Source organism: Malus sylvestris, chromosome 17 (genome assembly GCF_916048215.2).
Source record: "Malus sylvestris chromosome 17, drMalSylv7.2, whole genome shotgun sequence".
NCBI lineage: Eukaryota > Viridiplantae > Streptophyta > Magnoliopsida > Rosales > Rosaceae > Malus > Malus sylvestris.
The window spans coordinates 23,308,869-23,335,674 of NC_062276.1; the positions used below are offsets into that span (position 1 = coordinate 23,308,869).

The 26,806-nt window shown below is 39.9% G+C and overlaps 2 protein-coding genes and 1 long non-coding RNA gene across 3 annotated transcripts; 2 read left to right on the plus strand and 1 right to left on the minus strand.

The window, feature by feature from the left end:
• The first annotated feature begins 803 nt into the window (after positions 1-803).
• Positions 804-2,124, plus strand: LOC126609934 (uncharacterized). The gene is made up of 2 exons (XR_007618326.1): positions 804-979; positions 1,389-2,124. It is a non-coding gene; the product is annotated as an uncharacterized LOC126609934 (long non-coding RNA).
• A 4,961-nt stretch (positions 2,125-7,085) lies between these two features.
• LOC126611894 (heat shock 70 kDa protein 15) lies at positions 7,086-8,217 on the plus strand. Its single transcript, XM_050280212.1, is given in 4 exon segments — positions 7,086-7,226; positions 7,228-7,299; positions 7,796-7,990; positions 8,068-8,217. Coding segments are annotated over 4 exon segments (558 nt in total).
• A 15,626-nt stretch (positions 8,218-23,843) lies between these two features.
• On the minus strand, positions 23,844-24,656 carry LOC126611895 (uncharacterized). The gene has a single exon (XM_050280213.1). It carries the CDS (start codon positions 24,654-24,656, stop codon positions 23,844-23,846), a length of 813 nt encoding a protein of 270 aa, XP_050136170.1.
• Between the last annotated feature and the right edge of the window lie 2,150 nt (positions 24,657-26,806).

A 26,806-nucleotide genomic window follows, 5' to 3' on the forward strand; every position in this document is an offset into this window, starting at 1 on the left:
TGGTAAACTGAAAAAAATGGCTTATTTTGGAAGCTGCTGTGAGAATAAGCTGAAATCAAAGGAAAAAGCTGAAGCTGCTATTTGCAGCTTTGGAAAACTGGTTTTTTTTCAAAGCACACAGAGCTGCTACAGTGCTCATTTAATGAAAAGACCCACTATCGGACTGTTTTTTTTTCCAAAAGCACTTTTACAAAAAAGTTTACCAAACACTCTGCTGATTTATTTCACAGCCGCTTATTCTCACAACAGCTTTTTTTTCAAAGCACAGCAATACCAAACCAGCCCTAAAACCGTTTTGCCCCTCGGTTTATCCTTGCTTTCCTCATATGTGATCGGCTTTGTACAGTAAATTTACGGTTTTGCCCTTTTTCCATGCGTCTCTCATCTTTCATATGTTAGCTTTGAGTTCGAGAGTTTTCTATTTCGTTTAAACCTTTCTTTCTTCTGCTTCTTCTCTGATCCGTGCCTTATTCTCACTGTTTTTCTCGAATTGTTTGTTTTTCTTCAATATTGTGGTGTTTCGATTCTAAAATTCTTCGTATTTTAAGAGATCTTATTTCTGGTATCTGATTTGTGGAGGGTTTTGGATCCTTTTAAACGTGGGGTTATAGGTGTTTTGTCCAGCTTCATAAAATTTGTCTCTGTTTTTACAGTTGTGATCGGGAGGGGCAAAAATTTGGCCCTTTTTACGTTTGAATCCGTCTGGGATTGACAAGATTCAGAGTACTTATTATCAAATTGGTCACACAGACCACTACGAGGAAGACATCGTCCAAACCCTCTACATAAGCATCGAGGTAAATCTCGCTTTTGCTCTGCTTCACAAATTATTTGTTATTTTCCGTAATATATGTTGATTTCTAGAACCCTCTACATAAGCATAGAGGGAGATGATGACATAAAGTATTAAGTTTAATTGTGATTTTAAGTTTTTTTTATGCTGTTAGTAGATGAATCCATCTGTTGGTTGAAGTGATAGGTGTAATTAGGCCTGGCATTTTGGACCCAACCCGTTAACCCAACCCGACCCAACCCGTTAATATTTGTATTTGGGTGGATGCTTAACGGGTCGGGTCGCTAACGGGTGAACCCGTTAACAACCAGTTAAATAACGGGTCACTTTGGGTCAACCCGTTAGACCCGTTAGGACCCGTTAACACCCGTTAGCACCCGTTAGTTGAGGATATTTTAGTAATTTTAGTAAAGTCTTAATAACAAAAAATAAACTTTATGCAAAAAAATAAATAATAATAATTGTTAACGGGTGATAACGGGTGACCCGTTAGCTTAACGGGTCGGGTTCGGGTGACCCGTTAGCTTAACGGGTTGGGTTCGGGTGACCCGTTAACTTAACGGGTCGGGTTGAACCGACCCGTTTACAGGTCTAGGTGTAATAAAATGAATATGCCAAGGTGTAAATAGTTGGAGGTTTATGGTATTTTGCAGGTTTTCTGTTGGTTCATGGTTTTGGTTTCATCAGAGGCATAGAGAGTATACACTGAGACAAATAGGTGGGAAGACAGAACAAGGGAAGGGGAAAGGGCCATTTTTTTAAATTGATTTGGGGTGGGTTTGAGGTTGTGATGTTTCTGTATTTAATTTGGTATTTCATAGTTTGGGGTTGAGTCGTTATTTTTTTGGACATTATGATCTCATTTGTGATTATCAAGTGCATAATGGTTAATTGCAATTTTCAATTCTTTATGCTATTAGTAGTTAAAATTAGGGGAATGGCTCCAATTTTGTTAGTCAATTAATTTAATTTTTTGTGTATCTCAAGCTTCTAATTGATTTCCTGCATCATTGCTTAGTTTTATTCATTAAGATTTGAGTGGTTAATTTTTTTACCTTATGACCCCATTTGTGATTATCAAGTACATAATGGTTAATTGTAATTTTCAATTCTTTACGTTTTTAATGGTTAAACTTAGGGGAATAGCTCCAATTTTGTTGTTCAATTAATTTAATTTTTTGTATATCTCAAGCTTCTAATTGATTTCTTGCATCATTGCTTAGTTTTATTCATTGAGATTTGAGTGGTTAATTTGGATCAAACTCTAATGATTTTCCTTTGCAACAGTTGTGGTCCTCCGTTAGGATTTTCCTGGCAAAGAGTATATTTTCCGTTTTGGTTGCTCAGTTGCTCAATCACAAATTTGCAAATAGCTCTGGTGGTGCTATTATTTTTGGGTATATTTTATGTAATTTCCCCCCCTGTTTGATCACACATTTATGAATGTTGGATTAAAATGTGTTTATTTTTGGAAAGAAATGAGACGGCTGGTTAGAGTTTTAGAAACCTTTGTTTTTCTTGCGTTTTATGGCAATGAGAAGAAGGAGGAAAACATTGATCTTAATTGTAATTTTCAGTTATTTACACAGTTAGTGTTGAAACCTTTGTTTTGTAGACAAATAGATGACATGTGAACATTTGCAAATCCATGTTATTCTCTAAGTTGTTTTTTATTTTCCAATGTATTTTTTTCTTCATATCAACCTGGATGAAATGATTGTTGGTGGTTTTTAACCAGATGCTTGGTTTTAAAACGATTAATCCTGTTAAGAATAAATAATTGCTTGGGGTATAAAATGTGTATTGTAATTGTTTTCGGTTCGTATTGTTGATGCCTTGGTCAATCTGACCATAAAAATAGAGTGGATTTTGGTTTCTTTGACTCTTTTGTTTGCTTTGTATGTTGTTTGGAGCTAAGCGTAAAATACTTATACGTATATTTGACAAGAAAGGTAACCATTGACAATTAATTCTCTGGTGGCTTATTTCATGCTTTAGTTTGGAAACTCTTATTTTTGTCATATATAGAATATTGGCACAGCGTGCAAATACATTATCGATGGACTTCTAAATGGTGGTTATTTAGTTTATAAATTTGTAATGCATGAGCTCTCTAACCTTGAGCATTTCACCATCATGACATCATATGGCCATGATCCTGTTGGACACGTGTTGTTTGCATGTTTTCTTATATTACAGTTGTCGTATAACATGCCTCTCGTACGTGTTCCCCTTATATTTGTTAGTTTAGTAGGATGTACAACAATGAAACGAATTCTCTTCATTTCCATTCTTGCATTTAATTTTTGAAGTCAGTTTATGGTAAATAATATTCAATTTTCGTTGTCTTCAATTCTACTGAGTTGCAGTTTATGAAACTACTTTTTTCTCTCTCTTAGAGCATCCCCAGTGAGGGGATCTATACCGGGCTGTAAAAGTAGTGAATATAGCTCATTTTAGAGCTCTGAGGAATCTTTGGGGCTTTATAAAAGAATCTCTCCCAATGAGGGGTTATATTTTTCGGGCTCTATATGGAGCTATACATATATATATATATATATATATATATATATATATATATATATATTTATGTAGTAATTTGATTAAGCAATGATTTTTATTTTTATTTTTTTTGTGTTAGCTTTTCTTAAGTTGATTTTTGGACGTGCTATCTTAAATTTTTTTTTATGAACCCTTCAACCTAAAAAGTTCAAATTGTGACAAAGTTAGATTTCATCACTTATGAATCGTTTGTTGGATTAGATTCTCTTATCTCAAACTCATCATTTGAAAGAAACAAACCCCCACTTCGCCCTCTGAAATAATTTGATTTTCACGTATAACACAATAATTTACCTAGCACAAATTGGTAAATTAGGATCATACAATTTTGAAAAAAAATTATTTGAAAATTTCACCCATCAATGCCCATGAACGTTAAATCAATTTGAAAATTTAATTCTTATGGAATTTAAAACAATCATTAATTAGCCAAATTGTAAGAAAAATAAGTAAGAAAAAAAATTAAAATAAGTGTATTCGCAAGTGGAGAGAGATTGATAGAATTTTGCTTACATGGGTTGCTACTTTTTTTGGGGGACCCACTAATTTTTGGGATTAGATGTAGTCCGATTTTATGCTACCCAATAAAGGAGGTTGCTAGCCCCATTTTACGGCTTATTGGGGATGAAATTTCTCACTAAGGTTGGAAATGTAGTAGCCTCATGAAGGATAAAGCCCCCATTAGGAATGCTCTTAGTACTCCAGGTATCATTCCCCACTTCGCCAAGATTAAAAGCCGCTGGCTTTCAATCGTTTTAAGCAAGTTACGTTTGTAAGTATCAAAACTATACTTTTTCTATAGCAAATAAAAATCCTTCCTTCGCTATGGTAATTTTGTTTAGATTAATTAATGTTACACTGATACTAACTCAATTTTATACACTGCTAGAAAATCAATTTGTAATCCCGCAGCAACGCACGGACATTACTACCTAGTAAGTACCTATTTGTCCCTATTTACTAATACTAGCCCCAACACATTGAAACTTCGATATCTAAGTCAGAAACTCGATAAAAGAGTGATTTAATATTGAACTGTGTAAAATCAACTTACTTGGGAAATGTGCAGAATGAGGTATTTATAGAGTATAGGGCTACCATATGTGTATGTTTCCATGCTATGAGTTGGCGTCTAATTAGCCGTTGGATGCAGTAAGAAAGTATCTTTATGATACTTGAGAATAATCTTAGAGATATTATTAATTAAATAATAATAGTTAAGAATTATCTTCTAAGAATCTTTGATTAGATTTGATTGTGTTTCTTGAATAAAGGAACATGTCTTCAATTAGGAAAGCTTAAATGTAGGAATTAGTTATTAAATCTCCCTTTAACTCCATACCTTTTCTCCTTACCATGGAGAAATGAGTCAAAGGTGAACAAAAGTTCACAAGTCTGCTTCAGAATTTTCTGGATTATTTTTCCTCCACGTTCATCTATACCAAGATAAAAAAAAATGTCATCTCCATGGCTCTCTTTACATAATATAAAATGTTATAGTCCTCAAATTCTCATTTTTGTATATATTATATTTAAGAGAGTTGGAATTTTACATATGTGAGTACATTGTTTACAAATTACAAGTCAATAACTACATAATTAAGTGTATGTAATAGAGTTATGCAAGTTTCAGAATTTCGAATGGAATTCTTAATATTAAATACATTCCAATTTCTAGCCTTTTTGTCTCCAGATTTTTTCGAATTTAGGAATTTCAGTTTTTTATTTGAATCAGATGAACTAGTTAGGCTCGAACCCCTTAGTACCAAGCAAAGACTCTCTGGTGATCTAGTTAGGAAACGATTATATAAGTTAATGCAGTAAGCTTGAGAGCATATATTTTGTCATACCTTATATGGGGAAAATATTTATGATCCATAGAGAATCCTTGTTAAGAAAGCAATTTTGCTAAATTAGGAAAGAATCTAGGAAAAAAAAAAAAAATCTAAGAGAGGATCTTCAATCCTAGTTTGGTATTGTTGTGTTTTGAAAAAAAACTGTTTCTGCTGTGCTGTGAGAATAAGCTCATTTTTGCTGTTTCACGTTTTCAGCTTTTTTTTTTTTCACCCAAAACTGCGAAACTAAGTTGTTTTTAAGTGTTTACCAAACATATTTTTGAGCTCAGTTTTTTTTTTTATACCCACTTTTTATAAAAGCACCTCAATACCAAACCAATACGTAGGATTCTGATTACCGGCCCTTCAACCGCATCGGGCCATGTTGGACCATCTAGGATTAGGCAATCCCTCCCCGAAGAGTAAAGTTTGCTTAACTTACACACTAAGGGTGCGTTTGTTGCACCGGACTATCTCGGACTGGACTAGCTTCAGGGATTAAGCTGGACTGGCTTAGACTAGACTAAACTGGACTAACTTAGTGAAGCGTTTGGTGCAGTGTCGGACTAAGAAGCAGGACTATAATATTATATTATTTAATCTATATTTATTAATATTTTATTTTTTATTTAATATATCAATTAATATTTTGTATTACTTTATCTTTTGTCCTATTTTTCTAGAACCATCTTCCTCTACAATAATCAAGGAACCTAGAAGAAATTATAACAACATGACTGACCCACAATCAAAACCAAAATTTTACAGCAAAATCAGGCATGACTCTCTCTTCTTCGTTGGAAATTAGAAGCATCAGCAACAAAGGAGAGTTGTTACTCCCCTCTCCTCCTCCAAGCCTTTTTTTCTTCTAATTTTCAATTTATAAATCTAATCTTCAATCCGTTTTTGTCTACCCGACCACCGATTCGAGCCCATCAACCCTCTCCCTCATCTTCTCCCTCCTACTCTGGTTTAGATGCAAATCAGTTTTTCTCCAATTGTAGATTTAGATATTCCAGCGGAGAAGGAATAGGCGGAGGCCATGCGGAGAAAGAATAGGCGGAGGCCATTCCATCTGAACATTAGGGCTCGACCATTTGGTTAGGGTCTGATAGGGATTGAGTGGTAATTCGAAGGATTATTTGATTTGGGGATTTAGGGTTTTTGGTGGTTGCTAGATCGTGAAGGGGAGGTGCGTTGAGAGAGAGGCGTTTCTGATTTATTGGATGTCGTCATCGCGGCCGATAAAGGTTGAGGACTCTAGGAAGACGACGATGTTGAGTAGCTTCGAAAGGTGAGGATGAGAACGCGAGAGAGAGACGGTCTTAGCAATCCCATAGGTTTCGGGGGGTCTCGCTAAGACCGTTTAGTGAGGCCTCCAATCCGGGCGAGCGAAACTTAGTCCCACTTAAGTTAGTCCACACAAATAACAAACAAGGGATTGGACTAATTGTTAGTCCAGTCTAGTCCAGTGAGGCCTAGTGAAGGGAAACAAACACACCCTAAGAGTATTAGGATCATTTTGAGCACCCCTAGTGCCACGTGTCAAAACTTAATAATTCATAGCTTTGAGAATAAAAGATGATACTCTCTTTCTGTTACTTGTATTCTTAAATATATGTCTACGTTGCCAGACTTTGAATATAAACAAAATATTTATATGATTATACGTGTAGGTTATATGCTGATATTTATTAACGTTCTACTATACTACATGTGCAGATTGGTCCTTTCCAGTCTACTAAAAGTGAGCGGGCAAAACTAAAGGTCAAAGCTCGCCTGAATCTGCATGGGATAGTGTCTGTAGACTTAGCAACTATAAGTTTGTTAAAAGAATTTTGTGCTTCTGGCTATTATTAGTTGATTATTCTTTCTAATTCTATTTGTTTTTCTTCATGTGCTGTAGCTTTTGGAAGAAGAATTTAAGGTTCCTGTCACAAAAGAGCAAACAAAGTACCAATGAGGCCCTCATTCATGCGGCTCCCCCAAGTACCAATGAGACTGATGTGAACATGCAAGATGCTAAGGACACTGCTTAATGCTCCAGGTGCTAAAAATTGTGTTCCTGAGTCAAGGGACAAGCCTGTGCAAATGGAAACTGATGCGAAGGTCAGTTGTCTTCTCTCTATCATACTCATATGCGGGTTTTCCATGAATTATTTGTTCTTTTTCCTTGGACTGCAACTTGGGGGAACTTGGGGGAGGGGCCGGAGGGCAGTAACCTAGCAAACAATGCATTTTGGTTATAGTGTTTAGCTACTTGATTTGAGTGAACTTTATTGGACTAAGGGAGATAAATGGTGTAAGATGACCAGGTTTCTATGATGTGCTTTGATATACTTAAAAGTCCATTGTGCTAAGCTTATATCTGATCAATCTTCCCATGTTCAGCTATGTTAACTACAGAGAAAGCTTGTTAAATTCTGCGCTCCTTATAATCTTTTACTCAAAGGACAATTTACATTTAATGTCATTATAAAGAAGAGATAATGGACGGTGCTAGAAGTTAATTAAATTTTTTGTTTTGGAATGGTAAATGCTACTAGTGGTTTGTTTGGTTCCATTTGTGGGCTACACTCCTGATGTCTTGGTTTTTTTTATGCAGACTGATGCTAAAAAGATAAAGGTAAAGAAAACAAATATTCGTTTGACAGAGTTGGTTTATGGAAGGATGCCTCCAAGCGAAGTGCAAAAGGCAATTGAGAAGGAGTTTGAGATGGCCTTACAAGACCGTGTTATGGAAGAAATAAAGGACAAGAAAAATGTTGTCAAGGCCTATGTCTATGACATGAGAAACAAGGTAGTTTGCTTATATGTTCGTGGAACATTTCCCTTGTTTTTTACCATTTTATGACTAAATTTCTCTTTCATATCTAGCTCATGACAAGTATCAGGAGTTTGTTATTGAACCAGAGAGGGAAGCATTTATTGCTAAGCTTTAGGAGGTGGAGGACTGGCTGTATGAAGATGGTGAAGATGAAACCAAAGGAGTTTACATTGCCAAGCTTGAGGAACTCAATAAGATGAGGATTTTCTTTTAATTCTTTGGTGGTTTTTCTCCAAATTGTTATGAGAGGGCACCGATTGAACTTGATGTTGTTGGTTTTGATTGTTTAGAGCTGATGGGTGATTTTGTCAAATTGCAGCAAGGTGATCCCATTGAAAAGAGGGTCAAGAAGCGCACAGAGAGGGGAACGGTGATTGATCAACTCGCTTACTGTGTTATTAGTTACAGAAAAGCTGCAGCATTGAATGACGCAAAATTTGAACACATTGATATTACTGATAAACAGAAGTTGAGGGTCTCGATGAGCTCTCTTCTCCTTCCTCCATTCTCGACCATTCCAACTCACAATGTTCTTTGTGTTATTTAGGTATTGAACGAGTGTGTTGAAGCTGAGGCCTGGTTAACAGAGAATAAGCAGCAACATGATTAGTAACCTTTTCTTTTATCCACTCCTGTTAACAGGTTCTGCAGATCGATAATGACGAAACGCAAACCCGCACTAGCCAAGCCAGCTGCCCTTGAAACTCCACCAACCCCACCTCCTCAGGAGAGTGAGCAACCTCAGGGCGGAGATGCTAGCCCCACGAAGAATCCTGCTGACAATAACAATGAGGCTCCACAGGCTTCTACATAAAAGGTCGTACCCAGTGCATAAGGCTCCCGTTTTACGCAGGATCTGAGAGAGGTGAATGTCGGCTAGCCTTACCCCATTTATGAAGAGGCTGCTCCCAAGTCTCAAACCCGAGACCTACCGGTCATGGGCGAAGGCACTTGACATCGCACCAAGTGCTACCTCTCCACAGGCTTCTACATAACCAATGGAAATCGACAAGCCAGAAGCTCCCCAAAGTTCTGCGTAGTTCTGTAGAGTGTCTGCGTTTCTATGGTTTTCTTATGGCCATGATTTGATTCGTAAACGTGAAACAGTTCCAATTTGAGCCTTAAAAGTTTGGACGCCGAGGTGGAGGCCCGTGGTGTGTTTAATGGATGATATACTTCTAGGAGTCTGTCTTTAAAGCCTTTTATATGCTTGTGGTCTGTCAGTGTTTAACTATTGGTACGATCAGTCTCTGGAATTCTGGAGTTTTTGTTAGGGGTTTCAAAGAGAAATTGTACCATTTGGGGTCCCTCTCCCATCTTATGACGGGAAAGAGATCGGAATTTATTCCCTAGTCTTGTTTTGCGTCAGTCATTGCTACTCTTTCTTCTTATGTCTTGAATTTATCTCCAAAATTTTATTGACTTGGGAAGGTTGCACAATTTTGCTCTGTGAATTTCACATTGATGCTTTTGTTGGATGGGTTCTACAGTTTGTAGTAGATTCTGGCATACGATTATATGCATCAAGGTTCCTTTTTGATGCAACATTCAGTGCATTTTCGTTATTGCCGCGTGGAAGTGTAGGATTTGTTTGGAGCCTGGCGTTTGGATTTCAAACACTCAGCGGAAAAGTCGATTTCTTTAGTGCCGAGTGACAAGCTTAGAATTTTAAGAGGAACGCTGAAGATGGAATACAGTTGAGAAAAATCTCGGATTTGACGATTAACTTGACAAGGTTTGTGTACCAATAGGAAACAATACCCTATAAATGGCAAGGAATTTGATATCGTTTAGAAGTGCTTTTAGAATGATTGAATGCTTTTTGATGAAAACATTTATAGAGTCGGTGAATTTTGAAAAAACACTTTAAGTGCTTCCTAAAAGAAGCACATGATCGGTGCTTCTTGCATGAAGCACTTCAAGTATTTTTGGAATCCAAAAATATTTCACTAAAAACGGCTTCATTCATTTGGAAAGCACTTTTAAATGAGTGCATATTCTACGGGTGGTGCTAGTAAAGCTACATTATAGAATAAAATGAAAACATGGGGAACAAACATAATGAAAACATAAGAAACAAACATATATGTCATATAAAACATAATACAAACATGGAGATCAAACAAAAATTTTTTGTTCATCTAAATATTCAATAAGTCTCGTACAATTTATTGAAAATTATAAAATGCAAAATGAAAGTTATCTCTTTTCTGTCTAAGTGAGAGTCGCAACCTAGGTGGGTGCCTAAGCGGTTTAGACGAGCGCCTAAGCATGTTTAGGCACTCTTTCTTAATTTTCAAACGCTTAGGAATTAATCGGGGTGGTGGCTAGCCGCCTAGCGTCTAAGCGGACCAGGTCATAGGCGGTGCTAGGGATTTTTAGAATAGTGTAATTTACTAGAAATTACACAACCACACATGTGCTGTAATTCTAACAACACTCCCCTTTGAGTGTGTAAATACTCAAGTAGGCAACGCATCTGATCTTCATGTAAATTAGCAATAGTTGATGAAGTTGTCTCGTCTAGTAGGAACAAGTGGCAAACACGAGTCTCGTATAGGGATTGCACATAAGCGTAAGTCCCATCAAAACATGGCTATAGTAAAAATCAACGGGACAAAATCCACAGTTCAATGAGAAAAAGGTAAGTTAACATCTTCTTGATGCAAGTAGTAGAAAACACACATAAGGGTATGACATTTCCAATGTGGGTGCCTAGTAAAAACCTTGTCAGGTTAGCAAAAATCCAGTGGAAAAAATGCTCATGATCTAAGAGAAAAATAGTATATTAAGGTCAAGTGAGTATACATCAAGTCACTCTCTCTGGGTTCGACAAAACTCCCTTTGAGAACTACAAGTGTTGCAAATGAGTTAGTTACGCATACCAATGCCTCAGACAAGCTTCTGGAAGGTTGACTTTGACGGTTACTTCGTGAAAATGTCGACAAGGTTGTCTTAGGATTACATATGCTTGACTTTAATCTTCTAATGCTTTCATGAAGTGATGTAGACATAATAAGCTTATTTTTTACTTTGTTGATGTATCCTTGCTTGATCTAGTCAATACATGCAACGTTGTCTCCCTAGATCGTCTTTGGGACTCAACGACGAATGAAAAATCGCAAGTACTTCAAATATGCTCAACGAAAAATCGCAGGTACTTCGAATCTCAACCATCTCTCTCGCTTGTGACGTGGGGAGGTGTAGTAGGCTTGGTATGATTCAAATATTTTGTAACCAAGGTCTATTTCATGGACCTTCAAAATATTACGGTATTCTTAACAATAAAGACATAACCGCCTGAGAACGTGCTTTGTGCGGATTTGATAAGTAACCTACGTCAGCATACAAAATAGGCAAGTTTCATTCCAAGGATAAGGGGAGTTTGATCCACTTGGGATGCGTAGAGGTAAGCCCAAATCCATAGCAATGGAAAAAATGTCTTTAATGCCAATTTAATGGCGGCGTGTACGTGCAATGCTCTCTATCTTTACCAACAAATCGATTAGGAATGAGATGTCTTGCCTAATGCAATGAGCTAAGTACAATAAAGCGCTAATTGAACTTTAGGTTCTACAACATCTTCAAGGGTCTCATTTGCATCTAATGTATGGGTGATCATGGGTGTACTCAAAGCAACACTTTTAGGTGTAGTTCGACTGGTAGACCATAATATCATCAGAGCAACAATCAAACTTTAGGTCAATACAAAACGAGTTTTTCCAAGAACCTTCATCTCGAATTTTGATTCAAGTGCGAGGGAATTTTCTGATGCACTTCAGAGTCTTAGTGAGATTTATATCATCGACATATACTGCAACTCTAACAAATTTGGAATATGACTTCTTAATTAACACGCAAGGGCATAGTTTATTCTCATTTCCCAATTGATCAAATAATCACTTAGACAAGTAAACCATATCCACCCATATTGTTTCAATCCATAAAATGAACACCTCATTCAAATTGATAGGCTGTTATGTGGTCTAGGACTATTTGAATTAGACCCTGTAATTCTTTAGTGCTTAGTATCAAGTTCAACATAAATAAAAAGTGCATCACAAAAAAGTGATTGAAACACAATACTCACTGGATTGAAGATGGACAACTCTCTTTAGTGCGATGTTAAGAATGTGTTGATAATGTGTTGTGGCATACATTTAGAGAGAGGGAAATCGGTAAAGAGAGAAAGGGCTTGAGGAATTCTGTGTGTGATTTCCTCACGAATTGCACTGGAAGACAGAAACTTGTTTTCAAAAGTACTACAAACTCTAATAGGAAATATCTTCTAGATCTTATAAGATTACATAGTCTACTAGGATTAGTGTTTTAAAATACTCACCTAGGGGCGCACCTAGGCGACATCGGAAGCCGGGAGGGTAGCTTGCGGCTCGGTTTTGTGGGAGTCGGTGGAAAACTCACCTAACTTCGTCGGGGGGCGCCTCATAGCGTTCGATTGGGCGTTAGTTTTGTATAAAAGTTGTCGAAATCTGAAAATTATAAAAAATAAAAATTGTTCAAATCTGGGTTTTGTTTTGAGTTACAAAGTAGTTTGAAGAAGATGAAGAAGATGCGAACTTGTCGGCTGATCTTTTTTTTTTCTTCAGTTTACTAACCGTTGTTACAACATATTCTTTTAATATTATTTTTTAAGTTTTTGTTTTTCATATTATTTTATAAATATTGAAAAAAACTAAAGATAAGTAGAAATATAATGTTTTTATATTTTTTATACGTTTTGATATATTTAATATACCTAAAAAAACTGAAAAGACATATATAACGTTATACATTACCTTTTATTAGACTCCACATATCCCATCTAAATAGTATGTGTGTGTGTATTAAAACAGGTTCTATGAGGCTTAACCTCACATCTCAAGGCTTTCGCTTAGGCAAGGCTATCCTCTCCTTAGCCTACGCTTTTTAATACATTGACTAGGATTTACGCAATCATAATTCACAAATGTATTACAATTCCAAGTACTACATGCATATAAGGTGAATTGCCAATTTAGTCCCTGAATTATCACTTAAGTGAACTACATGCATATAAGGTGAATTGCCAATTTAGTCCCTGAATTATCACTTGAGTGAAAATTAGGTCTCTAAGCTATTTTTTTTTTCAGAAAAATTAGTCATTGAATTATAAAAATCTGCCAATTACATCCCTAATATTAATTTCGAAGCTACCAAAGTCAATTTTTCGTCAAGTTAAGTAACGTTACTTACATGTGATATACATTAAAGGGTAGATTAGTTTATTAAATAATGAACTAAATTTAAAAATTTGATTAATTCAAATGATGTGGATGTCCATATCAAATGCCACCTAAGGTGGTATGAAAATGTGGTACAAAAACATGGTATGTGTGGAGCCAAAAATAATCACAAGGCAACACGTGGATTTCTAGACAAAAGAGGACAAAAGTATCATTGAGGTACAACGGGATTCCTACGCTTGAGCAGCAGGCAGTCATCCCTCAACCAAGTCAAAAGTGCCCAAAAAATGTAACAATTCAAAAACCATCTCAGGTAACTCCCAAAACCTATTTCATTCCATATATTTTTTACCTCTTTTTTACTCTTTTAGCTAATCAATTAGCTATCATTCCATAACTTACAAAATATTCCACATAAATTACATAACCTCCAAAAAATTCATTCCAAAAATGTGTTAATTGGCTAATTAATGGATTAATTACCTAATTAATCCATTAATTGCCAAATAACTCACACATTAAACCACAAAATGCACACAAAAAACATCCCAAAGGTTGGCCACCTTTTCTCCAAAGGGGACCGGCCATGCCTTATAAATACTACCCATTTTTTCTCTAAAAACCTAAGTCCACACTCTTGTAGAACTCCAAAAACTCTCTAAACATTTTGCTCTCTAAATTCTAACTTTGGCATCGGAGGTTCTTCGGCCAAAGTCCCCCCCATTCATCGTGGGCGTGTGAGGCTTTTGGCCTTAACCAAAGGTGTTAATTGTTTTGTAGTTGCAATCTTGTCCAAGATCAAGGAGGAAATAATTTGCATCCACAAATTGGTGCTTTCATTAGGAGAAGAATCACACTCGTAGAAGACTCTCGCATAAAAAGGTTTTTTCTTTATTTTCTAGTCCACTTGTAGTTTTTCGTACGTTCTTATTATTAGAATTTTTTATTTGCAAAAATTCTTTGATAAAATGTAAAAGAGAAGTGCAATGGCTAGAAACTTAGAAAATTCAACAAGTGAAAATTCTAATATTCAAGAGATGGGACCACGGCGATCCACGAGGCTAAATGTGACAATTGGTGGAGCGGCACCACCATGACGAGTTTCCACCACGGGAACCACTGCGGTGGCTACCTTAGTAGCCACCCGCAGCGAGGTTCATGGCACCACTACCACGGCCCAAGCCGTGCCACCAAAGCAATCCTAAGCCATGCCATCCAAGGCCCACTGCACCAAGGCCATGACCCAAGCTATGTCACTCCAAGCCCAACACAAGCTCAATGTGCTACCAAGCCGAGCCCAAGCCTTGTATTCGCATGCATCATGCACTGAGCAGCCCACTCTCGTGGCCCAGCCTACTCCTGCAGCCCAGCCAGCTCCAGTGGTTTCCCAAGCAGCCCAAGTTGGTCCGAGACTATCTCAACCATCCGGACCAATCATCGAGCCAGGGGCATTTTCACCATATTTCTCGGCTGATTTGACATTTCCCAACTCAAATCTGGCGCTTGGAGTCTACCACCCTTCCACTGCTCAATGAGGCATATTCTTTCAAAGCTCTTCCAATCCGAATGGTGAACAACACTTGTCCTGACAAGTCATGGAGTTGACGAGCGCCCTGACACAACAGATGACCTTGGTGAATCAACTTTTGCAACGCACCGAGATCCAACGTGCCCCGGACGAGGTGTCCCGAAGTAGGATAAGGGTAATGATGAACCTCTCCAGCAACGTCCTAGTAAGTAGCCACTCAACCAACCATAAACTGAGCATTCGGGTAATGTACACTTCCGATTGGGTCCTTGAGATAACGTATACTCCTGTCTTAGCGTGCGGAGGAGCGTGCACTCTCGATTAGGCCCACGGGCAAGTATACATTCACGGTTAGGGCCACGCTCCGATAATCAACATGAGTAGCCTTCTAAGTAAAACGTTCATTTGCGGTTAGGTCCGCAAGGAGCATTCTTCACATCACATCGGAGCAAGCAGCATAACGGACAAAGAGAACCAGTCACTCAATCCAAATCAAGTTCAACCTATAACCTGTAAAGAATTCCCTTGCTTGCTAGGGATGAGCCACATGCACTGTCGCCTCGGCGTGAACAAGCCAGAAGCATGAAAGAGTAGCTTAGACTAGTAGGACAAGATCAATGGCAGCTAAGAGCTCCTCTACCTTAGCAAAGGTAAATCCAAGAAAAGGTAGAGAGACTATTCAACGAATAATTGCGTGATTTTCAACACAACGAAGCGGCTGATGAGGCACTACGGTGGGACATGACCAATTAAGTAGATCACCCTTCACGGACGAGATTGAGCAGGCAGAGCCTTCACGCAAGTTTTGCATGTTGCACTTCACATCTTTCAAAGGATATGGAGATCCAGAGAGACACTTGAAGCACTACCGAAGCGCGATGGTCCTTTACCGGAACAACGATGCCCTTATGTGCAAAGTATTCACCACTACTCTACAAGGCAAGGCACAAGATTGGTTTCACACATTGCCACCATGATCCATCCGAAATTTTGATGATCTTTCCTTGGTTTTCACCAAAGAATACTCATCCTACCGCTCGATAAAGAAAAAGTCCGATCACTTATTCAACGCGAAGAAAAACCCAAAGAAGTCGCTCCGCAACTATGTGAAGAGGTTCAAAGCACAAAAGGCAAAGATCGTCGGATGTGACGACTCAATAGCAAGTGCAGCTTTCCAAAAAGGACTCCTAGCAGACCACCCATTGTTTGAAGAAATAATCATGAAATAAGACCTAACTCTAGCAGATTCTTTTGCCTTGGCAAAGAAGCATGCACTTTAGGACGAGGCTTGATGAGCAGAAAAGGCGCCCGAACAGCCTCGAAAAGAGTTGGCAGCGACTCAAAGGAAGAAAGACAGGAAGCAGCCCACCAAGAGCAGGCATTAGGCTAAACGTAGGGACCAACCCACAACCAAAAAAGGTCCGATAACTAAGAGCTATTCTAAGTTCTCAATTCTGATCCATCAAATCCTTCGTGATATCAAGAACGAGCCATGGTTCAAGCTACAGAAACAATCAAAAGGAGATACTTTCAAGTTGGACCACACCAAGTATTGCACATTCCACCGAGGTCCTGGTTACACAACCGACGACTGCTATACTTGGAAAAACTATCTAGAGAAGCTCGTGAAAGAAGACAAGGTTGATAGATACTTGGACAAGTCAGCTGCGTAGCCAAGAAGGAATGCAAATGATGATGAAAAGCCACCAACTAAGACGATTCGAATCAATGGCATCTTTGCTGAATCCGAACACTTGGGGGCCACTAATAACTCTAAAAAGAGGAAGATCTAGCAGACTTTACTAATCTCGCAAGTCCAAACAGTCGATACCCAACCTGGACCTATCATCGGCTTCACTGAGTGAGATGCAGAAGATGTCGATTTCCCACACGATGATGTACTAGTAGTATTTGTCCAACTAGCCCATGCTATAGTTGACAGGATAATGGTTGATAATGGAAGTGCAATCAATCTATTTCAACTCTCAATCATTCAGAAGATGGGCCTGGAAAGCACAATCATACGCCAAGTAGAGGTACTCACCGGATTCAACGGACACACCTCAACTGCCATCAGTCACATCACATTTGACGTGAAAACACTGCCAGTTGTCTCTAAGCAGACATTCAAGATCATAAGTGACTCGTCTCTTTACAATGGGATTCTTGGGAGACCTTGGTTGATTAAGCTGGATGCCGTCACTTCCGTCAAGTATCAAAAAATATGATTCCGCATCCAGGGATGAGGAGTCGGAGAGATCAAGTCTGACCATGCCACATCCCGATGATGCACTGTGTAAATGTTGAAAGAATAAAAAAAAACTTATACCCCCGTAGAAGCTACCGAAGTCCAAAAGGACGGAGAGGTTGCCAAATAGCAATTACAGTAGAAAGATCGAGAAGATGGGGCCCAAGCAAACGAGATAGGATGGAAACCTGAAGAGGACGCCGAAGACATCATTCTGGATCCCTAGCAGCCAGAAAAGATGAAGGATTATTTTGTGAAAACATGTTCATTTGAATAACATCTATAGCATGCATTTAAAAATTAAAAGGCGGAATCATGCTTGCATGCATTCAAAAACAAAACATTACCCATGAAATTCAAAGTCTAGTAGATTGGTGAACCAAGACTCAACTCAAATCAAAGTGAGTTGAGAAATTTATACCTTTGTAGATTCCTCTTTGCATAAGCAAAGGCTAATCACCCAAAGAGAGGGCCTTCATTCCTTACTTCTTAGATCCATGGATTTGGATGGAAGAATATGGTTATCCAAGTTCCCAAAATTGAGAACCTCTAAGTGTCTACACCAAGGTTAGATTGGAGAAGAAATGAGTGACCTTGGAGTGGTAGGATTGCTAGATACACCCTCCAAGGGGGCCGGCCTCCTAGAGAGAAAAAGAGAGCTTTGTGTTCTCTCCAATTTCCAAAAGAAACCCTTTTTGAATTTTAGGCTATAAAGTTCTTTATATAGTCACTTCTTTAAATGACCTAAAGAACCAAAAACCCTAATTCAACACACATGGCCGGCCACATAAGGGATTTGGGCTTTTGGGCCTTTGTGAATCTTTATTCATTAAATTGTCATACAACTTAAGTCAATGGGCTTGACGTTCGAAGCCCATTGGGCCTTAAGGTCCAAAACTATCCCGAGGTCTTTAACGAACTTATTCGTTTGATTAATTAACATATTAATTAATCATTGCCGTAAACAATTAAACCATTTAATTATTCTTACTCATCTCCATTGTTTCTTCAATCTCCACCTTACACGGTGTACAATCCATTAGGTTCCTTTTAGCGAGGCAGTGGGCGATTAGAACTCTTTCAAATCGATTGTGAATTGAAACTTACTTTCAATTCTCCCTTTAGTGATTATACACGTTTAGGGCTTCCACAAACTAAGAGTGACACCTAGCAGCATATCATGGTTACCCAAGCTAATCAGAAGAGGTAGAGAACCTATTCAGTTTAGGATTACAAATGCAATACGGTCTTTCTCTAATACAATACTCTTGACCACATTGTTTGGTTTGATAGTTTATTCATGTCTACTATCCAATGTAATTCGTGTGCTTATATGATTACCTTGAATGTGATTTGGAACGACTTTCCTAAATCTCATTCATACTCTGGCCAGAGATTCTTAATCATATCATAGAGTATTATCCCTCAAATAGTTTGAAGGTTAGAGATCCCTTGTTGCACATTCACTTGCCTCCATAGCTAAGTGGCTTAACCCAAACTATGTCGTGGACACCCTCCTGATGGAGTGACTTTGACATAATCAAAGATTAAAGACTTAACCACAAGACAACTATGATGCCTCAGGTCAAAGGACTACTTTGCATTATCCCAACCATGAGTTCTCATGTGACATGAATATGAGAACTCTTCGTTGATCGTGTTCAGTGAACTCATTCTCTATTGAGCACCTACGTACTTGTCTTGATGTCACACACACCAATGACTCGAGACTAGTCACTCTCCCTGAGAGAATACACAGCACGTACTGATCTTAACGGACTGTCAATGCCCAATTGGCAATCCTATGATCAGGAACGTTTAGGATGTGTCTACGAAAGAATGGTCTCATGAATCTAACTTCTTTAGATTGCATTCTCCCAATCACATATTCCTTGGACTTATTGTTTAAGCATATAACATTTATATGAGACGGCTCAAACAATAATCTTTGCCCTTGATATTAAACTAGATTAGTTTAACATGTGAAATGTCCGTAAAGTATCATCATATGATTGGCTTTAGGGCACATTTCCAACAAAAGACGGCTAGAATTGGCTCACGACTAAGCCCAACCAAGAAGGAAGAACTCACGACTTTCCTTAGAGAAAATCGAGACGTCTTCGCATGTTCACCATCCGACATGCCCGACATTCACCCCGAGGTGGCCTGCCACAAGCTGCATGTCGACCCCACTGCCAAACCGGTGATCCAAAAGAGAAGACATTTTGCACTCGAACGAGTAACGATCATTGAGGTGGAAATGGACAAGCTATTGGAGGCTGGATTCATATAAGAGGTAGCACATTCGGCATGGCTTACCAATGTCGTACTAGTCATGAAGAAAGAGAAGGGCAAATTGAGGGTTTGTGTAGATTACACTGATCTCAACAAAGCATGCCTAAAAGATCTTTATCCTGTCCCTCGGATCGATCTGTTAGTAGATTCAACTTCTAGGAACCAGCTACTTAGCTTTTTAGACGCATACTCTGGCTATAACTAAATAGCCATGTATAAGCCCGACAAGGAGAAAACCGCGTTCGTGATTAAGCAGGGCACCTACTGCTATAAGGTCATGCCTTTTAGCCTCAAGAATACATGAGCGGCTTACCAAAGGTTAGTAAATATCATGTTTAAGAAGCAAATTAGGGTAACCATGGAAGTCTATGTCGACAACATAATGGTAAAGGGCAAGCGGCGGTCAGATCATATCCGCAACTTGGCAGAAACTTTCAGCATCCTCAGAAAGTACAAGATGAAGCTCAACCCCACTAAATGCACATTTGGGGTATCTTCAGGCCGATTCCTAGGGTACTTAGTAACCCAACGAGGAATAGAAGCACATCCCAAGCAAATCCAAGTGATCCTAGAGATGAAGTCTCTAACCACCTTGAAGGAGATCCAAAGTTTGACCGGACGAGCAACAGCTCTCAACCGCTTCCTCTCGCAGTCCACCGATCGATGCAAGCCTTTTTTCAAAGCTATCAAGATGGCACAACGAGACAAGCTCAAACCATACTTTCAAGCTCATACAATCATTGTTATGACTTAGTATCCTCTACGATCAATCTTACATGGTCCGGACACATCTTAACGAGTGATGAAGTGGGCGTTGGAACTTGGCCAATACGGCTTAGTTTTCCGACCCCGCACGGTAATAAAGGCCCAGGCCTTAGTAGACTTTATAACAGAATTCGCGCCTAGCCTAGGCAACGCCACAGAGCAGCCTAGCAGTACCCTAGAAGCAGCTAAGCACACCTCAGCCGTGCCTGCTCCCCCAAATGAAGATTTCTAGCATTTACATGTCAACGGCGCATCCAACTACAAAGGCTCGAGAGTAAGCGTGGTCTTTGTCACCCTAGATGGCTCAATGCTCGAGCAGGTAATCACTTTAGGTTTCAAAGCATCCAATAATGAAGCAGAGTATGAGGCCCTACTAGCAAGCATCCGAATGGCAAAAGATTTGGCAGTGAAGAAACTTGCAATTCATTCCGATTCCCAGTTAATCACTAGCCAGACTACTAGAGAATACAAGGCAAAACATCCAAGGATGGCGTAATACCTAGATAAGGTACGCAAGTAGCTTGAGGCATTACAAACTTAGTCCCGCGGGCAGACAACGCCCACGCAGATGCGTTAGTTGGCCTAGGCTCCGCCCTCGACCACCAATTCAAACACTATATTATGGTGGAATATTTAGACAAGCTAAGCATAGAGGCGGAGCCAACGACCGAAGTGTCACAAGTTAATATAACTCCCAACTAGCAAAGTTCTATTATAGACTACCTGGTCAACGACACGCTCCCTTCGGAAAGATTGGAGTCTAAGAAGCTCCAAATCAAGGCAGCACGCTACTATATGTGGAACGATATCTCTGCTGCCTAGCACATCCGAAGATTCTACACCGGACCACATCTCCGCTGCCTAGCACATCTCGATGACTTAAAGGTTCTAAACTCAATCCACGAAGGCATTTATGGAAATCATTCCGGAGGCCGATCCTTAGCACAAAAGGCTCTTAACGCAAGCTACTACTGGCCTACCATGCACCAAGATGCAAAGGAGTTAATACAAAAATAAGGCCGCTGCCAACGCTGCAAACCGATACCAGCACTGCCCACCAGCGAACTACACCCGCAGACGAGTCATTGGCCATTCATGCAGTGGGCAATCGACCTAGTAGGACCAATGTCGCCTACTGCTGGGGGCAGAGGCATGATGATCGTGCAAACCGACTACTTCACCAAATAGGTAGAAGTAGAGCCTATGACAACCACGACTCAAACGGACATAGAACGCTTTATATGGAGGAACATCATTTGCCGATTTGGCATCCCTCAGTCCATCATCACCGACAACGGCCCGTAATTTGTGGGTAAAGATTTGGTGAGGTTATTCCAAAAGTACGGCATCAAGCAGCACATGTTCACGCCACGGTATCCTCAAGGCAATGGGCAGGCCGAAGCATCCAACAAGACGATCATCGACTGCCTCAAGAAATCCCTCACCAATAAGAAGGGAAAATGGCCAGATGAGTTCCCCAGATGTCTATGGGCGTATCGCACCACCAAAAGGCAAGCAACCGGTGAAACTCCTTTCTCTTTGACATTTGGTACAGAAGCAATCATTCATCCCAACATTATTGTGCCAAGCGTCAACTCTTTACTACCAAGCATAGAGCAAAACAGTAAAGAGATGGCCACAAGCTTAGATTTGGTAGAGGAAAACGTGAGCAGACCATCACCCGCATCGCAGCCTACTTGTAGTAGCTTTTGTCCAGCTACAATAAAAGGGCCAAGATCTGGCAATTCTAACCCGGATATCTAGTCCTAAGAAAATCCTTCATCACTGCCCACAGAGAAGGCTCGAAAAAGATAGATCCCATATGGGAAGGTTTGTACAAGATGAGCAGAATAAACGGTAATGGTAACTACACCCTCACCACCATGAATGACAAATAGATCAAGAAGCAATAGAACGCCTACAATTTGAGGAAATACCATGTATGACCTCCCATTATATCAAGACCCGAAGACTTAAGCGGCTCAACGAGCACCACCTCGCAAGACGAAGACTATCCAGTTGTCATGCAGCTTTTACAGCTAAGTTATTCGTTCATTTCATTCATTTTTCAATGAGGAATTCAGAAGTAATTTACAACTTGGCTCGATTACAACAACTTATCTTTCCTGCATTTCAAAAGAAGATTGCACCATTCTTAGGAACTTACTGTAGGAATTGCACCTCCCCCGATGGACCAACCATGCTCTCCAAAATGGGAGGATAAACTTTACACTCTGAATATCCATACGTGGATGAGCCTGGCTGCCCCCTAGTGTAACTAGATGCACGATGGCTTGCGCCGGGATTCGTAGAAGTAGCCACAATAGTCTTTTTAAGGCTTAGCTAACTGAATGATTTTGGGTCTTTAGGCCTAATCCGCAGGGAACTGGGCCCTAGAGACGGAGGGGGCACATTACGCAAGGTATCCGATGGACGGCTGCCCTGGAAATCTAAAACTGCTATCGAGTGCACTGAGGTAGCTTACGATTTTCGGAAAACTACCTATGGCCTACCCTTTAAGCAGTAAAACCATGCTAAACTTATACAACTGCACATTCTTGTGAAAGGTTAAACAAACTAGCGTTATATATGAAGTTTTATCCACTACTGACATGCTACGTAGTCGATAAGCTTCACCTCTGCCAAGCGCAAAACAACCTATACCAAGTCCTAAAGTGTTGTGATACTTGTTACGCAACTTATGGAATTGGAGAAAGTCAAGGTTAACAGCCTAATGGTTATGCGGACTTACCTATTTCTGTAAGTAAGGCATTCGGCTGCCAACCCTATGGCTAACAACTTTGCAAAGTTCTACACCAACACTTACGGCTGCATAGGCTACGCGAGCCTGTCTGCTTATAAAAAAGTAGCACACCTGCCACTGGTCTATAAAGTTTAAAGGTTGGGGCATGAACAAAAGAAGCGAAAATGGAGAAAAGCGAAGAAGACAAGTTTATTAAATTTGCTAGCAAAATTGATAAACAAAGATCGAAGGAGTTCAAGCAAAGTGAAAGCAACAAGGAAAAACAAAGAAAATCCTAGAGGCTATCTAAAAGGCTACTCTTCAGCAACTTGGACATCCCACGACTACTCGGTCGCCACACTTTCAGCAGGCGTGATCCCTTCAGCAGCGGTATCATCCGGCACTTCACCCTCAGATGCCCCAGCCTGGGCACCAACTTCTCCGATTACTTCACCAATAAAAGACTTAAAAGTAAAGGCAAGCAAGTCTTCCGGAGAAATAGAGAAGGTCTCGAAGTCTTTACCAGAAAACTCGAAGTCAGACGGCCACCCAAAGAGATGATCTACATAACCCAACTTGTAGAAATCAGTTTGGTTCTGAGTAAGCGAACCCTCAAACCTAGCTTTCTCACTATTCAACTGCTCATTCTCCTTGAGCAGACAAGCACGAACCCGCTGTAGCTTATCCACTTCTTTCTTCATATTGTCATTGATCTTCAGGGCACCTTGGAGTTCCAACACTTGAGGCTCAAGCCTATCAACAACTTTCTTGAAGTGGATCACTTGGTTGTAAGCAGCGATCAATTCTTCATCCTTTGCATAAGCATCGAAGCGAAGTTCAGAGATGGATCGTTCAAGATCTTGAATATGAGGTATGTAACACTCGATCTTCTTCTCTGCACTTTCATACTTTACTTAGATTGCGTCAAGTATGGTCTTCAAATCCACAATCTTTTGGCAAGAGGTCTCAAGCTGCAGAGAAGTGGAGGCAGGGATATTAGACCTATTCAAAGCAGCAAGCTCAGATTATAATTTCTTGACTTTCTCGGCCGAAGAATAAGCTTCGGTTACCACAGTTCTTGCCACCTTCTTGGTAGCCTTGGTATCCTCTTGATCAAGAAGCATGGACTCGGCTGCCAGAATCGCTGTTTTCTGCATCATGGCTAGTATAGCAGTCCTTATATGCTCGGTCGTGTGCTTTGCGAAGGAAGTCGGGCCAACAATCCATTTGATGCCATCAACAAACTTGGCACATACATCCATGTCCTCAAGCAAATCTGGTTTCAAAAGCGCACAAATCTCGGTAACTTCTCCAGAAACAGACTTGGTGGATCTTTCACGACTGCCCGCACAAGCAGTCTCCTTCGTCTCAGCAGACGAGTTGGTCTCAGCAACAGAGGGGATGAGCTTTGGCGCCACTTTAGCAAACAGGGACACCTTGTCGCTCTTCATAGTAGCAAGCCTCTCTAAAGGTGAACCAGACTTAGCCCTAGATGGATGCTTTAATACAAACTTCGGAACCAGAGGTAAGGAAGAACTTATACACTGGGCAATCCTATCAGTAATAGAGCTAGTAGCCTTCGAAACGGTAGGCACCACCAGCACAGATCCAGCAAACCTTTCTTTCTCGTTCTTTGAGGAAGTCAAGTTAATCATAAACTTAGGAGCAATTGATGAACCCTCACGAGCAACGGAAGCAGTCTTCGGTTTCTTTTCAGCAAATATCTCTTGAGCAGCCAAAGAACCCTCACGAGCAGTCCTCGATTTCTTTTCAGCAGACGTCTCTTGAGCAGGCGGGGAATGTTTCTTCTTCCCACCTTCATTGGTAGCAGACTCCATCACAGTGATAGGACGAGCCAACGCATCTGCCTTGATCCGTTTTATCTCTTATTTCGGGGGTAGCCCACATTTTCCCTACAAAGAGGACTAAGCAGCCAACGCCACTCACGATATTCGGAAAGGATACCCATAGTGACATGTACTTTCTTCATGTCCAGAGAAACCTTAGGAGTTAAGCCAAATTCTGAATCTACAAAAGCAGCGGATGATAATCAAAAAATTGAAGAGCAGCTTAGCATTAAAACAAAGCAGCTGAAAAGGTTAAGCAGCCTACTTACCAAGTACGAAGACCGTTGGTACACGCAACTCAAGGGAAGAATTAGATTCCCATTCTCTACTTATCTCTAAAGTCTCCTTGGCCCAGTCATGATCTCCCTTGCTCAAGTTATCAAAAAGCCTATGATAAGATCGCAGCTGCCCAACTCCATCGATGTGACCTATGTCAAAAAAATACCAAAATTCGTTGACAGTTAGATCTAAGTTGAAGAATTGGCTTAGATTATGGAATCCCACCATCACGTGGACCGCGTTCGGAGAACATTGAACAGGGGCACATTTAATGGAGCAGAGAAGAAACGCGGCATATAAAAAGTAAACCCTAACACGAAATAATAGGGGTGAAACTTGATGGCTTTCCGAGCCCCATTGCATGGCTCACACCTGCTACCATCCTTAACTCGTTTCACACGCACTCCCGACGGAATGGCATGCCAATATGCCTCAAGGAAGTCTCTAAACAAATCATCGGAGCTAATCTTGAAGTGAGCAGCCTTGAAGTAGCCAACCTTGCTCAAAGACCCGCCTTGACGATACAACGGCGGCACACCATCATCATTCTTGTAGCTCGAGGAAGACATACTTGAAGGAATTCTACAAAAGTACAAATAAGATTCATTAGAGGGTTGTTCAAAAAAAAAAAAAAAGGGAAAAAAATGGCCACAGCATAGCAGCCCTAGTGGCCCCAAAAAAGAGACCTTGGTTTCCCTCTCTCATCTCGACACAAACAAGCCACACGGCCTAATGTTAAAAAAAAACAGGCCTATCGCCCAAAAAAAAAAATATGTAAAGGCCTAAAGCCGTAGGAGCCCAGCAAAGCTGCCAGGCCCCACGAGCCACAGCCTAGCCAATTTTCTTTCACACTCGCGCCCCAGCACCCAAGACAGAAGAAGACCCACAAGGCATAACCTTGACGTGGTTTCCCAAGCCACTCTCTCACAAATCCTCGACCCTCATCGAGCCAAATTTCAAGCCCGAGGCTTCCAAAAATTCAAGAAGACAAGAAAATTATTTTTTTTTCTTACCTAGAAGCAACGAGAAGACGAAGCAAGCAACGAAAGACGATCATTTGCACGGGCAAGATGTAGAAGATTGCTAGAGGAGGGGGAACAAATATCCTCTAGGCACTCTCTCTCTTGTAAGGTAGAATAAGTTGCTCTCCAAAGTTGATTTAATAATCCACTTAAGGTGGACTTAAATAGGCTTTGAGAGAAATTTATTTCCTTTTCCTAGAAGGATCTAATTTCCTATTAAAAAAGAGAATCAACATCAAAATAGGAAACAATTCAAAGTTTCCTAGTGCAAGAAAATCTCTACACCTGTTGCCATTTTCTGCGAGTAGCCCAACAGGTGTGGGGGCATTTGTGGAGCCAAAAATAATCACAAGGCAACATGTGGATTTCTAGACAAAAGAGAACAAAAGTACCCTTGAGGTACAATAGGATTCCTACGCGCGAGCAGCGGGCAGTCATCCATCAACCAAGTCAAAAGTGCCAAAAAAATGTAACAATTCAAAAAATCATCTCATCAAATCTCTCTTACAAGGTAATTCTCAAAACCTATTTCATTCCATATATTTTTTACCTCTTTTCCCTCTTTTAGCTAATCAATTAGCTATCATTCCATAACTTACAAAATATTCCACATAAATTATATAACCTCCAAAAAATTTATTCCAAAAATGTGTTAATTGGCTAATTAATGGATTAATTGCCAAATAACTCACACATTAAACCACAAAATGCACACAAAAAGCATCCCAAAGGCCGGCCACCTTTTCTCCAAAGGGGACCGGCCATGCCTTATAAATACTACTCATTTTTCTCTAAAAACTTAAGTCCATACTCTTGCAAAACTCCAAAAACTCTCTAAAC